The sequence below is a fragment of the Macrotis lagotis genome, chromosome 1 (genome assembly GCF_037893015.1).
Source record: "Macrotis lagotis isolate mMagLag1 chromosome 1, bilby.v1.9.chrom.fasta, whole genome shotgun sequence".
Classification (NCBI taxonomy): domain Eukaryota; kingdom Metazoa; phylum Chordata; class Mammalia; order Peramelemorphia; family Peramelidae; genus Macrotis; species Macrotis lagotis.
In genome coordinates, this window is record NC_133658.1 from 921,190,493 (window position 1) to 921,204,465 (window position 13,973).

General features: G+C 35.7%; 1 protein-coding gene across 1 annotated transcript; it reads left to right on the forward strand.

Moving 5' to 3' along the window:
• The first annotated feature begins 270 nt into the window (after window positions 1-270).
• Window positions 271-1,218, forward strand: LOC141492713 (olfactory receptor 2AJ1-like). Its single transcript, XM_074193339.1, has one exon. It carries the CDS (start codon window positions 271-273, stop codon window positions 1,216-1,218), a length of 948 nt encoding a protein of 315 aa, XP_074049440.1.
• The last annotated feature ends 12,755 nt before the right edge of the window (window positions 1,219-13,973 follow it).

The following is a 13,973-nucleotide window of genomic DNA, read 5'->3' on the forward strand; positions in this document are numbered from 1 at the left end:
GTAAGAAAACAATAAGGAAAGGAACATGAATATAAAACTCATCAAATGAACCAGTCTGATTTTTTTCAGAACTTCAGTCCATGAATTGATCATCCCAAGGCCTCAGTTAATTCAGGTAATTCATTTAATTGATTTATTTCTATTGAATATCTTTTTGTGACATCATAATTTTTAACTACAAATTCAGTCCTGATCTTTGCATTAACCCAATATTCTTCCTTTTCTAAAACTTGTCTTTTGAGCTTTAGGTGAAAAAGTAAAATAATCATAATGTGGAACGAAAAGAATCAGACTTCTGATAGAGATTTCATCTTATTAGGATTATTGGATCCAAACCAGTATGGATTGCTCTTCTTAATGCTTATTCTTCTCATTTTTATGTTGGCAATTATGGGAAACACAGTCTTGATTCTTCTTATCTACCTCGATGTCCGGCTCCACACTCCAATGTATTTCCTTCTCAGTCATCTCTCTTTTACAGATATCTTGCACATCTCCAACATTGTTCCCATGATGGCCAGTAACTTCATAACTGGAAGGAATTCTATCACATTAGTAGGTTGTGGGTTTCAAATCTTTCTTTCTCTCATGTTTTTGGGTGCTGAATGCCTTCTTCTTGCAGCCATGTCCTATGATCGCTATGTAGCCATCTGTCACCCACTGCGTTACCCTATCTTTATGAACCATCAGATTAGTGTCCTAATGGCTTCTGGATGCTGGTTTTGGGGACTCATCAATTCCATAATTCATACGACTTATGTGATGCTTCTCCCATATTGTGCCTCAAGGACCATTGATCACTTCTTCTGTGAAATTCCAGCCATGTTGAAACTCTCCTGTGCTGACACATCACGGTATGAAGGAGGAGGAGTTAATGCAAGTTCTGTGTTCTTCCTCCTAATTCCATTGTCCATCATCCTTGCATCTTATGGACAAATTTTTCGTACTGTACTTCATATTAAATCTATGGAAGCCCAGAAAAAAGCCTTCTCCACTTGTTCCTCCCACCTGGTTGTAGTATTCATGTACTATGGTCCATTTACTTTTACATACATGAGACCAAGGTCATATCATACACCAGGTCAGGACAAGGTCTTAGCGATTTCATACACTATTCTTACTCCTATGCTCAACCCTTTCATCTACAGTCTCAGAAATAAAGATGTGTTATCTGCTCTGAAGAAAGTTTTAGGAAAGACAGTTATGCAAAGAAATTAATATTTATTTATACTTAGATTCAATGTCTTTTGTTGCCCTATTATAAATGTATGTAAAATATCTTTAGTATTCAAGTATTATGATGCTTCTGACTGCCATTATATATACAATAAGATAAACTGAAACAAATCTAATATTTGTCTCTCCGTGGAAATTCTGTTGTGATCCTTTTTATATTTTTTTTAAATTTTTCTCATGAGTTCTATTTAATTTATAGCAAGTGTGATGTTATTGATTGATGCATCAGTTCCTCCATTAGACAACAATATCATATGCACATGGTATCAACCAAGTATTAAAGTAAGAATTATAGATCATTCAAAAATTGTGACTCACAGCTATATCGAAGCATGCTTGCTGTAGCAAAAGTACTGAAATTTCTATTGTTTTTGGTATCATATATTAATACTGTCTTTGATTTCCTCACGGTCTGACTATATGGAATACAACTTCTCCATACTATTCACAGCAAACAGTTTAGCAAAAAGGCACACATATGCATGTAACCATTTCTCTTCTCCACTGGAAAAAAGGTAAATATCACTCGAAATGGTGTGGTTGCAGATGATCTTGAATTTTCCATTTGAACTACTGGATACAACTAAGATGTGTGGAGAGTTTAAATTGTCCTGCTTACCATAAAAGAAACTGAGGAATAACTTTGAACCAATGTCACTTTATTAAAGGATCCATGATCCATCCTCATGAAGTGGACTTCCTTTATTTTTCACAATCTTAGATTCCCCCCTTCTGCTTTGACCATATTTTAATTGAATCTGCCCAAATATAAAGAAAAGGCATGAGAAAATAAAGAATCGCATTGGTTTATAGACTTTGACCTGGAGGGTCAAAAATTGATATATTGGTAGTAGATCATATATTGGCTCAAGCATAGGGCATTCCCACTGACTAAGAGGTGATAAAATACTCTTAAAATAGGTAAGCTATTTTGTAGTTTAGGCAGGAGGAGATGACGCAAGTTATACATCCTGACTAGGTGGATGTAAGATGGACACTTGCTGGGTCTAGAGGTACAAAAATGAATTGAAACTTTTCATTTGAGTCATCTCCACTACAAGGAACTTGATCAACAGAACAAGGAAAAATGACTTTGAACTGGCTTCCTGTGATTGTGCTTGTGTTATTATCATCTACATTTCAGAGCTCTATAATCATATCAGATCCATTGAAGCTAATTAGAATTTGAATAGGGCTCTTTACACATTAAATCAACTTTCTCTGATTCTGGATTATTGGTTGATATGTGAGTTCCTCTCTCTACTGATATATATATATATTCTATGTCTATAACTTCCTATGGTATGCTAAGAATTTCTTGCCCACATCATAAAGGTTTCTTAATCTAATAAGCTAAAAACCCTTTTAATTTAATAGATGGTTCAACACATGTAGCTACACATATATATGTCTGAAAATCATGATATTATCAATTTATTCTTCAACTTATACAATTTCTGCATCTCAATTTTCCTATATTACCAACATGTCTCCCCTTCTGTTTTCTGTCTAGAGAAGATGAAGTCCTTGGGAACCTGAACCATCTACTTTTCTATATTTACCCCTAGTGAATACCAATGTGCTTTTTACACTTACTCTTTTCTTGAGTCCTTCTATGCCTTATCATTTCACTCTTTGTACTCAGTCCTGAATGATTTCCATCTTCTAAAAACTACTCTACAATATTCTTTTTTTTTTTTATTTTAGGGTTTTTTTTGGCAAGGAAATTAGGTTAAGTGGCTTGCCCAAGGCTACACACACCTAGGTAATTGTTGTGTCTAAGGCTGGCTTTGATCTCAGGTACTGCTCACTCCAGGGCCAGTGCTCTATCCTCTGTGCCACCTAGTTGCCCCCAGTACTATATGCTATTGAGCAAAAATAAAGAAAATTCATTTAATCATTCTCAATGGGGCAACTACACATGGTGGTTAAGAATTTCAACTTGATCCTCAATCTACTTTTTCATCATGTTTTTTAACTCTCACATGGATCTCTCCCCACCACACTCTGTAAGCTGAAATATTTTTCTCAAAGTTTTTCAGAAAAAAAATGAGGCAGGAAACTCCATTTCATTTCACTTCTTCATCTCACTTCAGTAGTAAGCCTTTTCCAGATATCTCCTCCTTTACTCCATCTCCCAAGATGAAGTAGCTTTAATCTTTCTAAGACTCTGCACCTTACCTTCTCATAGAATCTGGTCTTTCCTGTTTCCTCCAGAAAATTCTTATCTATTTAATATTTCTAATCTATCACTTCTTTTCTTTATCTTCAAGTCCACCTCGTCCTTCTTCAGTCTGCATCTGGACAACAACAACATAAAGCTATCTGAAACCCTCACTCCAACATCTCATTCACATTGATGATTAAAAATCTCATGTGTGCCTCTTCTGACTGAATTCCTTGAAAAGGTTACTGCAATACTTCCACATTTCTCTCTCCTTCTATTCTCTTCTAATTTGTTTACAATGCACAGTTCAATATGATAATTTCACCATAACTACTCTCTCCAAAGATATTAATGATATGTTTGTTGTTAAAAACCAAAGAATTTTTTTCAATCCTCATTCTCTTTGACCTGCTGAAGCCTTTGAAAATACCGTTTCCTTTTGCCTCTTTGAAGGTCTGTTCTTTTTCATTTTTCAAGATACTCTTTTCTCCTGGTTCTCTTCTAACTCATCTGACCATTCTTTTCCCATCTCTTTTGCTGGAAGCTACTGGAGAGCATGTCCTATAATCAAATGTGTATCATGGGGTTCTATCCTGGGTCTTCTTCTCTTAACCCTTTACACTACTTCCAAAATGGTCCCATTGACTTCAGTGGATTTAACTAATTATCTAAGGTAATGAGTCTCAAATATACTTCTCCTGCTCAACCTCCCTGCTGAAGTTTAATCATGAATTTTAATTATCAGAAAACTCAAACTAGATAGATAGGAGACATCTTAAATTCAAACTGTCCAAACGCAAACCCTGCCTTTCCCCTACACCTTGCCTACCTCCCAATTTCACTATAACTGTCAAGAGCAAAATCATTTCCAATTCACTCAGTCTAATACCCTGTGATTCATCCTGGTAAACTCACGATTTCTCATCTTCATATTCAGTTTGATATGAAGGCATCAGATTCATCTCATCAGACTTTCAAACCCTTATTTAATGCTTACAAAAGCTTTATCATTTTGTTGTTCTTTCCATTTCTAGACAGAGAAAGAAATATGATCCTTGAGATCAGCAGAACAGCTAGTGATTTCTACTGGACTGGAAAGGTTCTGGTAACTCCTAGATAAGAAAAGCATGGCAGATAATTTGTCTAATTCCTTACATTGACTCTGATCTTCATGAGACAATGGGGAACAGGGAAGAGGAACAAGGAAAGTGTCACAAAGGGATCTTTGCCCTGGAAGCTGTTGGGGTAATTGTAGGATCTGAGTGTGACACCTGGTTATATTTTAGGAAGGGAAAGGAGTGGTGACACATACAGGGTAAATTGATCATACAGGAGGTTTGTGGTTTGTGGAATTCATCCAATTACACTGATTATTTTATACAGTTTTGAAAGGTCAAAGGGTGATCTGGCTGTTAAAAGGAAGGTAACACTATGAATGGAAGTAATTGCAAAGCTGTTTATTGAAGGAAGGAATTGACTGTGTCTGATCAGACTCCAAACCAGGATAGTGGGGAGAGCAAATCTTTTTAGAAATTATGTGTTTAAGGAGACAGAATAATATGGTTTCTACAGAGATTGGGAGCCATTTTGGATCTCCATGGAGTCTTCTCTAGGTCTCACCAAGGAGTGATTGTTACTTGTTTGGAGTTTTGATAGATGTTTGGATTTTTGTCCTTAGTAAAGCATAATCAATGAGGTTCTATTGGGCAAGAATATAACTCAGACCTGAAAACACCATTTCAGTCTTTTTGCTTTAATTTTCTAAGTGGGATTGTGCCATGAAATAGGTTCTTCTAGAGCTGCTTCTTGCTCAGTGGGGGCAATCCTATCATGAGCTATAGCAAAGGGTAAAGGTTGAAACTGCTGCTTTACTTGGGTTGAATAAGAATCAAGGATTTGATCATCTGAGATGCTGCAATATTCACTGTATTTTTAATGAACGATGAAAGCATTTGGAACAAAGGAGGAACTAAGAAGAGGCCCAAAAGACCATTATTGGGGTTAATATGGGAAGTAGCTAAGGGAGTATGTGGGAAGACTGGCAACTGGACCAGGAGTCAGCTGATTTTGCCTTAATAGGAGATGCTCTTTTAACGAATTTTTAGCAACATCCTGAACCAATTCAGATGGATTAACACATAAGATGAATTTTTCATCCAGGAACAGACAGAAGCTTCCCTTCCTAGTGGTTAGTAGGCACATGCACTGTCTGTTTTGTAAGTTTACAGCAGCTAGAGATTTCATTGATCTTGAGTTTATGGAAGGCTTTTGGTCATGTAATAAGACTTTTCTGTAGGTCTTGTGATAGGTGAAACTTATACAGAGACCTTGTGATGGCTTCCAACCCCACTCCAGAAAGATTCACTATAGCCACTAAGAAAAAAATGAGAACAGGGACTCTGCTACCTTACATGTGTTTGGAGGGTGATGGGAATAGATGAGTTTGTTAGGTACTATCTCAACATAGGGTGAGAGACAAGGAAACAAATGCTAGGCTCAGGTGGGAAGACATAAATATACAACATTCCAACAGAAGAAGAAGATCTCATCTCTTCTCAAGCTTACACCTACTCTCTCAGTCCCAAATTGAGAGAAAGCCTACGAGGGCTTGGGCTTCATGGGTTATAAAGGGGATCATTGTATTACAGGTTCAGCCATAATAAAGTGAATTCCAGTGTCCACTAGTATGTTGTGACTGTTGGGTAATCATGTTCCCTCAGAAGATGCCTTTTTGTGGTATATAGTTCCCAATAGAGGGAATCATGAAAATGAGAAAGTAATGTATCTGCTGAACTTTGGGGAAAGGGGAGGAGTCATTCTGAGGTATACAGGGCTCCTCTCAAAAGGTCCCTATAGAGAGGTATGTTTGTTTTTCATCCATTGTATATTCTGGATTCAAGGAGGGCAAGATAACAAATTGGAAATATATGTGTATATATATATATATATATATATATATATATATATATATATATATATATATATATATATATATATATATATGTATGTATAGGGTTGGCATGCAACCCATTCAACTACCTTTCAGGAATTCTCATTGCCAGTTGTCACAGAGGTGAACATGACATAATATCTCTTACAGTGAATCACTGCCAAAGTAAAGGAAGAGGTTATAGTACAAAGAAGTTTAAGAATTAGGTCAACATTTATTATAGGAGATTTAGATGTCAGGAAACCCTTTTCTGCTGGAACAGTGGCATGAAAATATAAAATATGAAAAAAAAATCCCGAGAATCTGTGAAGATGATAATTCATTTCACTTTTGGTAGAGTGAGGGTTCAAAATAAGGCAATGAATTCTATTCACTATGAGGAAGTCTATGGAGGGAGTGAGTCTGACTCAATAAGAAAGGTGGAGGACACAGTGGTGTATCCCGTTATTTCCTTCACATTGACGATAAATCAATCACATTCAGGATCTGGGAAAGGGATATTGGAAATATGAAGGAAGGGCATAAGAAAATCAAAGAATACTTCAAGACAAAAATATGAAGGGGAATATTTGGAGGGTAATGGGAGAAGGGTGGAAAATTAAGATCTCTACTTCTAGCCATAGAGGTATGAGAACTGTTTAGAAGGTTCAGGTGGATGAGGTGTAAGTGAGAGTGGTGAAGAAAGCATTCAACATAGTTATTAATAAGGTTAACTAAGGAATAGGAGAAATAGGCTGTCCTGGGCTGAGAGTATGTTGATTTCTGTGCTCCTTTGACCAATTGAACATTAGTTACCAGGTCACAGAATCAGGTTGATCAGAACTAGGTCATTGCGTTAAGTTGCTTGGAAACATATGCAACCACTTTTTAATGTTCGATACTGTTCTGAATTTCATTCTTGCACAGTAAAGTCCCATTGATTAACCTTTCCTGAGTACTCAAAGGCAAACCTCCAAAGAAACTCTTAACCAGCTTGTTGTTCCTCTAACAAAACTTAAACTCTATCGAGACTTCAACCAGCCCCCAGTCCCACTGAAACCATTACCACCCTGCCTCCTATATCCCATAATTTATAAAAAGACTTGCTCTCCCACTACCTAGGACTGGAGTCTGTCCAGAACCAGCTGCTGTTTCTTCCTTCAATAAACAGCTTTGTATTCACTTCTACTTATAGTACTAACTTCCAACTTTTTACATTTAAGTGGTTACTTCTCCTCATCTAAATTAGGATCATCTGAATTGTTTGGGCCAATCCAAATGGTGTTTCCATGCAGCAGCATGACTGGATTAGGCTCATCTCTTCCTTCAGTGGGGTTATCAATCTGCATGTCCTTTTGGCTATTCTTTGAAAAGCAGCCTCTGAGTTCATGTTTAAGCATTTCAGTCTTGTCTGATTCTTTGGGACCCCACTGGTTGTTTTCTTGACAAGGATGCTGGAGTGGATTGCCATTTCCTTCTCCAGATCATTTTCAAGGTAAAGAAACTGAAACTTGTCTATGACCACAGATCTAGTGTCTGAGACCAGATTTAAACTTAGTTCATGTGTCTTCCTGACTCCAGGACAGTATTCTAAACACTATGGTACCACCCAGCAGCCATAGGCAGAGTGATCAATTCATTAGATGTTTTGGAATTACATGGATCAAGATATCATTCAGATATAAAAGTTTAGTCTAATATCAGAAGGATATGAGTATTTAAGGGAAAAAAATGGAGACCATCTCATTTTACAGTTCCATTTCCCTTATTTTATAGATAGGATTACAATGTCCCATTACCATTCCAAAGTACACCTAGAAATGATATTTCCAAATAGAAACTGACCTAAATTCTTTTGATATTAGAATTAATATAATAATACTAATAACATTTTTTCTTGGATTTTTTTGACATAAGTTTACATAGTTGTGGAAAGTCCCTCCACCAATGCAGATCAGCAATTTCTTCATTATGCTACATTTTTGGGAAATGAGAATCTGTAACTTATTTGTTGTCATTTTGATAGTCAAAGATAAAACTAGAAAGATGACTCCCTATGCTGGTTCCTTTCCTCTACTCTGGTTGTCTTTCAAAAAAGAAGAGATTGCATTGACAACATTTCTTTTCACCTTGCCTAGATACCCCCACCATAAGTCACTCTTCTTCCAGAAAATTCATTTATGACAAATTTCTTCAAACAAAAGAATAAAATAAATACAATAAAAATGATACAAATAATTGTCTTAATATTAGTGATGATGTTTTGTAAGGAATTTTGTAGTATAAATTTTTGTAATGAATTAGTAATGAATATTTTATAAATGTTGATAGGTTAAGGGGTAAGTATGTGTCACAATGGATGGAGTGTTCCACCTGGAGTCAGGAAAACCAGAATTCAATTTGGGCTCCGAAAATTATTGTGAGACCCTGGACAAATCATACAATCCATTTTCTAAATGTCATTTCATCTGTAAAATGAGATGAAGAAGATGCCATTTCATTCCATTATTTTTGTGGATCAAGAAAAGTCCCACAAGCATGAGCAACAAATGGTGGTGCTTTCAAATGTTCCCAGACATTCACTCTGCTTTTTGCATCTTTTGTCCCTTCTGAAATTCTTTGCCATGACCCTCATAGTTACAAGCTGACTAAAATCAAGAACATAAAATTCTATCGGTAGAATGTAGTTGCTGTTGCTGTTGTTGATATTTCTGGTTATTATGATTACTAATCTTTCCAGAAAAGGTTGGTTTACTCCACACTGAATTTTTGAATCTAGGCAATCTTTGAAGCAGTGGATGGATTCATGGATTCAATCTCATTTAAGATGAAACTGGTAGTTTTGTGAAGATTTTCAGACAGATGAAAGAGACTGTTCAGGTATAGAAAGTGTAATTTTTGAATATGCTACAATCTTAGTGATTTGGACTTTTCAAAATTGAAGAATGGGAATATCAGAAGGATTTTTATGGTCTTTAGCAATTGAAAAATGAATAAATCAATGGCAGATAATATAAATACATTCTTTAATGAAATAAGGTAAAATCAAATAATTGAAATAAATTATTTCAAATTAGATGTCCCAAAAGAAAATTAGTAATATATCATATTTAAAGCACTTACAACATGTCTATTAGAGAGAAAGAACTATTATTCTATTATTCACTTGTTTTTAGCTTTATCCAACTTTTCATGGTCCTATTTGAGGTCTTAGATAACATCTATCAATATTAATTAATTATAAAAATAGTCAATTAATAATAATTATAATTAATTAAGTAATTAATAATTTAAAATGATTAATTAATAATTAATTGCTCAGTCATTTCCAATTTGTTGTGAACCCATTTGGGGTTTTCCAAATATATTACAGTGATTTGCCACTTCCTTGTCCAAAACATTTTAGAGATTTGCATTTGAGGCAACCAGGGTCAAATGACTTGTCCATGGTCATACCACTGTAAACTGTCTGAGGCCTGATTTGAACAGAAGGAATTTTTCTGACTTCAGAAAAGACATACTATCTACTCTACTGCCTGCCATTATCTTAGGAATAGCTGCTGTTATTACTATTATTATTTGTTTTCAAGGCTTTATTTCATTGTGTCTAATTTTTAAATTAAAATATAAACCCTTTAATGATAAGGAAGATGAAAGGTCCTACCTGACATGACCAAGGCAAGATGTTGAAGAGTCAGTTTGTCAATTCAGGCCTTCTGCAGGTATGGGGGGATTTCAGTCAGGTACATTTCGACTGTAGGAAAATAAAAAACAGACCAGATTTATCTCCCTTTTTCCAATGCCAACATTGTTCTTTAATGACATTCCTCAATGTAATTTCATCCAAATTACAATCAAACTCAAATAAGCCAACAGCTACATATAATGGCCTGCCAGGTAGGAGGAAATCTCTACCCAGACCTGGGAAATTGGATGGAGCTCCGTTGGTGAGAAGGACCCCACCTTTTATCGGATCCTAGATTTCAGAAAAGTAGGAAAATCATTGAAGTTCTAGGCCTCCTCTTGTGTTTCCCTTTTCTTTGTCCAGGAATGGGAAAATATTTGAATTTTGTGGGAAGTCAGCTATGATGTGGCATCAAATGTGACTCACATGTGATCCCAAGTGTTGTTTTACAGTAGCCTTTGTGTGGGCCTGCCCTGTGTACTGTTCAGGCTGAGCTGTGATGGCAGTGCTGAGCTTCATTTATGCAACACTGTGGACTGAGGTTTGTTAAGGAAGGACTTTTGATATATGTCCAATTGACATGTTTACCTATCTAGAAGATTAGGGGAATTAAAACATGGGAAAACTTGGTACCAGAGATTCTGCTTCCTGCCCCTGCACCTCCAAGCTGGGTGCTTTCTCTATGGAAGGAATTACATTTTACAAAATCAAAACACCTGAGCTTTGGAAATTATCCATGGGGAGAAAACTTTCTTTCTCTTTGAAATGCTCTCTCTTTCTCTGGCACACCCTCTCTCTGTAAGGGGAGGGGGAATTAGAAGGGAAGCTTACTTTTAAGAACTTATTACAGATTATAATTTTTCTTATTTCTACATTGATGTATATACTTCACTTTACCACAATAACCCTCTATTAGTGTTTTAATGCATGAGGAAACGCCCTATGAGAATTATCACATAGATATACGTTCAACATTCATCTTATTTCAAAGAGTACCCTGCATATGGTTTAAAAATAGAACAAATTTAGCCTTTGCTCTCATTACAATAATGACTCAAACACCTTTAACCAAAATGGTCATTTATCTAAAACATTCCCATATTTTCCTTTTCCTTAAACTGGAACTTTGAAACTTTGATTATAAGAAGAATTTCCCATTATTCTTCTTACCTAAATATTCCCTCTAACAAATTAAGGAAACTCAATTCCAATCTTAACACGAAGATGATAGCAAGTGAAAAAGCCTCACACCTAACCTATCTCTAGCTATTAGATCCAATTTGCATAAAACTTTTTTTCTGGTTTGCTTAGTAACTAGCTGTAAAGATCTAGGACATTAAAGGAAAATACCTATAAAGATATAAATATTGAATGTCACCGTCCAGTCAGAGGTCATGTGGGTAGTCAAATGTCTTAGGCTAGATTTATTCTTCCAGATGAGAGATTATCCAAATGTCATTTTGGGGAAATCAAGTAAAAGGGATCCAAACTCAGGTAATATTGAGAAGCCATCCCTTTGGCTGCACAGCCCTATCACCTGACATCCTTGGCCCATTGGCTCCCTTGACTCCAAGAATATGACACTGACCCAGTAACATTTCCTTTTGTAACCATTCTGGTATCTGACTTAAAAGGAGAACACTGATTAAAAAGTCTCATGATCTAAAAGAGTTGTTTTACCTAATTAGAATTTCCAGTGAATATAGTTCACTAAATCCCAATTACAGTCTTAAAGGAGGCCCAGTTAATGAAACTCCTACCTAAAGATCTGTATATCCTTCCTGGGTCTTTACCTACAAACAGATATTCTAACTGTGACTAGCCCTACAGATCTCACCTCCTACCTCTTACTAGAGACATTTCTTTGTCTGAAATCATATCTACTCTATCTCTAAATGAACATGGCATTTAAGTTTCTCTTTGGATAGAGAATCCTCCTTCTATCCTGTTGTATTTTACCTAAATAAATACCTCCTTTTCCAGGAGATTAGACAGAAAAATCTGAAATGATCTTGTTTTTTATCTTTCACATATTACATAGGTGCTTTTACTTCTAAGCAAACCACTAGTTTGGGAATATATATATATATATATATATATATATATATATATATATATATATATGTATATATTTCCAAAATATTCCCAATTCACATATGTAGATTGAACCTTCTATAAATGAACCTGTTTAGCTACAAGTTATCCTCAACATAGAAACTGTTACTTTTGTTTTTGGCAAGGCAATTAGGCTTAAGTGACTTGCCCAAGGTCACACAGCTAGGTAATCATTAAGTATCAGAAGTTTGATTTGAACTTAGGTCCTCCTGAGTCCAGGGCTGGTGCTCTATACAGTGTAACACCTAGCTGCCCCCTAACATGCAAATTACTTTTCAGAATTCTTGAAAGCATTAGAACATCTTAGGTGAATTTAAATTTACAACATGTGTTATTAATTTCAATTTAACAAAACAGCAATAAGAGTAACACACAAATTAGTAGATTATACAAAGCAATCCTTCCATTATCATATATTCTTGAACCCACAGATATATCCGAGAAAGGGCCATGCTTTCTCGGTATTTCCCTTCTTCCCCTTCAATTCAATCCCATGTTAATCCCTGGCTTTAGCAATGACAGACTTTAAATAACATAGTCACAAGAAATAACTGGATAATGAAGATATAATGACTTTGCAGTTCCAAAAGAATATCACATAACTGATAAAAAATCTTATTCATAATTACATTACAGTGGAGACCACACAATTGCTTTTTTCAGAGCCCCCATCAGTTGTCTGCAGTTGTCAGACAGAAGTCGAACATTCTTAATTTCTTTAAAATTGAACATACATTGCTAACAAACATTAGTCATAAAATTATTATTCAAACATCTCATTTCCCTTAGAATAGCAAAGTGAATGTCTCACTATTTTAAAATTTTTGTCTCCCAGACCTCTTTAACCAGAACCTCTCAGAATCCAGTCTCATACATTTAATACATTTAAAACCCCAATGCAATTACACCTAAACTTCCCAACAGTTTAGCTTGATAAAATTTTAGAGAACCTTATACAGAGAATCCAGCACTCACATTCCAAAAACTCCATCCAAAATAAAATTTAATTGTAAGCATTATTAGGCTTAACATGAAAAGAATTAGTTTTTCCCAAATTAATTGAACAAATATCCCCTATGATATGGATATTTCTCTTCTTAGTTAACCCAGCACCACTTAATTCTTTGCAAAAGTGTTAAAATAGTTTATAATCCCAAACTAATATAACAATGTAGGTTTTTTAATTCCTCCCATTTTGAACAAATTTTGTCAGAAAGTAACAGTACTAATAACTCTCCTTTAAAACACTTAGAGTGATTCCCAAAACTTCAGTTTATAGACCATGTGGCCAGAGCAGACATTCATTAAACATGATTTCCTTTCAACAAATGTTTTCCTAACCCCTGGATTTCATACTTTGTTTTCCTTTCCCAATCACATACCCTGCCTGGGGAAGGATCTCTTTCCCTTTGAGACTTAAGAACTTGAAGTCTCCTGTTGCCCCTCCTCTCAATGGGTAGGTGGCATGTCAGCTAGACTTAATCTACAGTTCAAATCTTAAGGAGATGGCAGATGGGATCAACACCACCTTGTTTCCAACCCACTACACCCTTCCTCCAACCCAGGGAGAAAGAATGGGATCTCTCCCAGACACTGTAACGATAAGAAATTTTCCCTCATATAACTTCTCAATCTTTCCCTTACATGTTATTTGTCTCTTAAACTCTTCTAAACTCTCTCCAAACTACAGCTTTTTCTCTTTCATAATCACCCTCCATTTTTCTCTTTAATTCTACACACTAGCAGAGTTACCATGGCTCAGTCAGGGAGGATCTGAGCCATAGGAGTTCACTGCACATCTACTTCCTTCTTCCCCCACCTTCTGAAACTCCTGAGCCTAA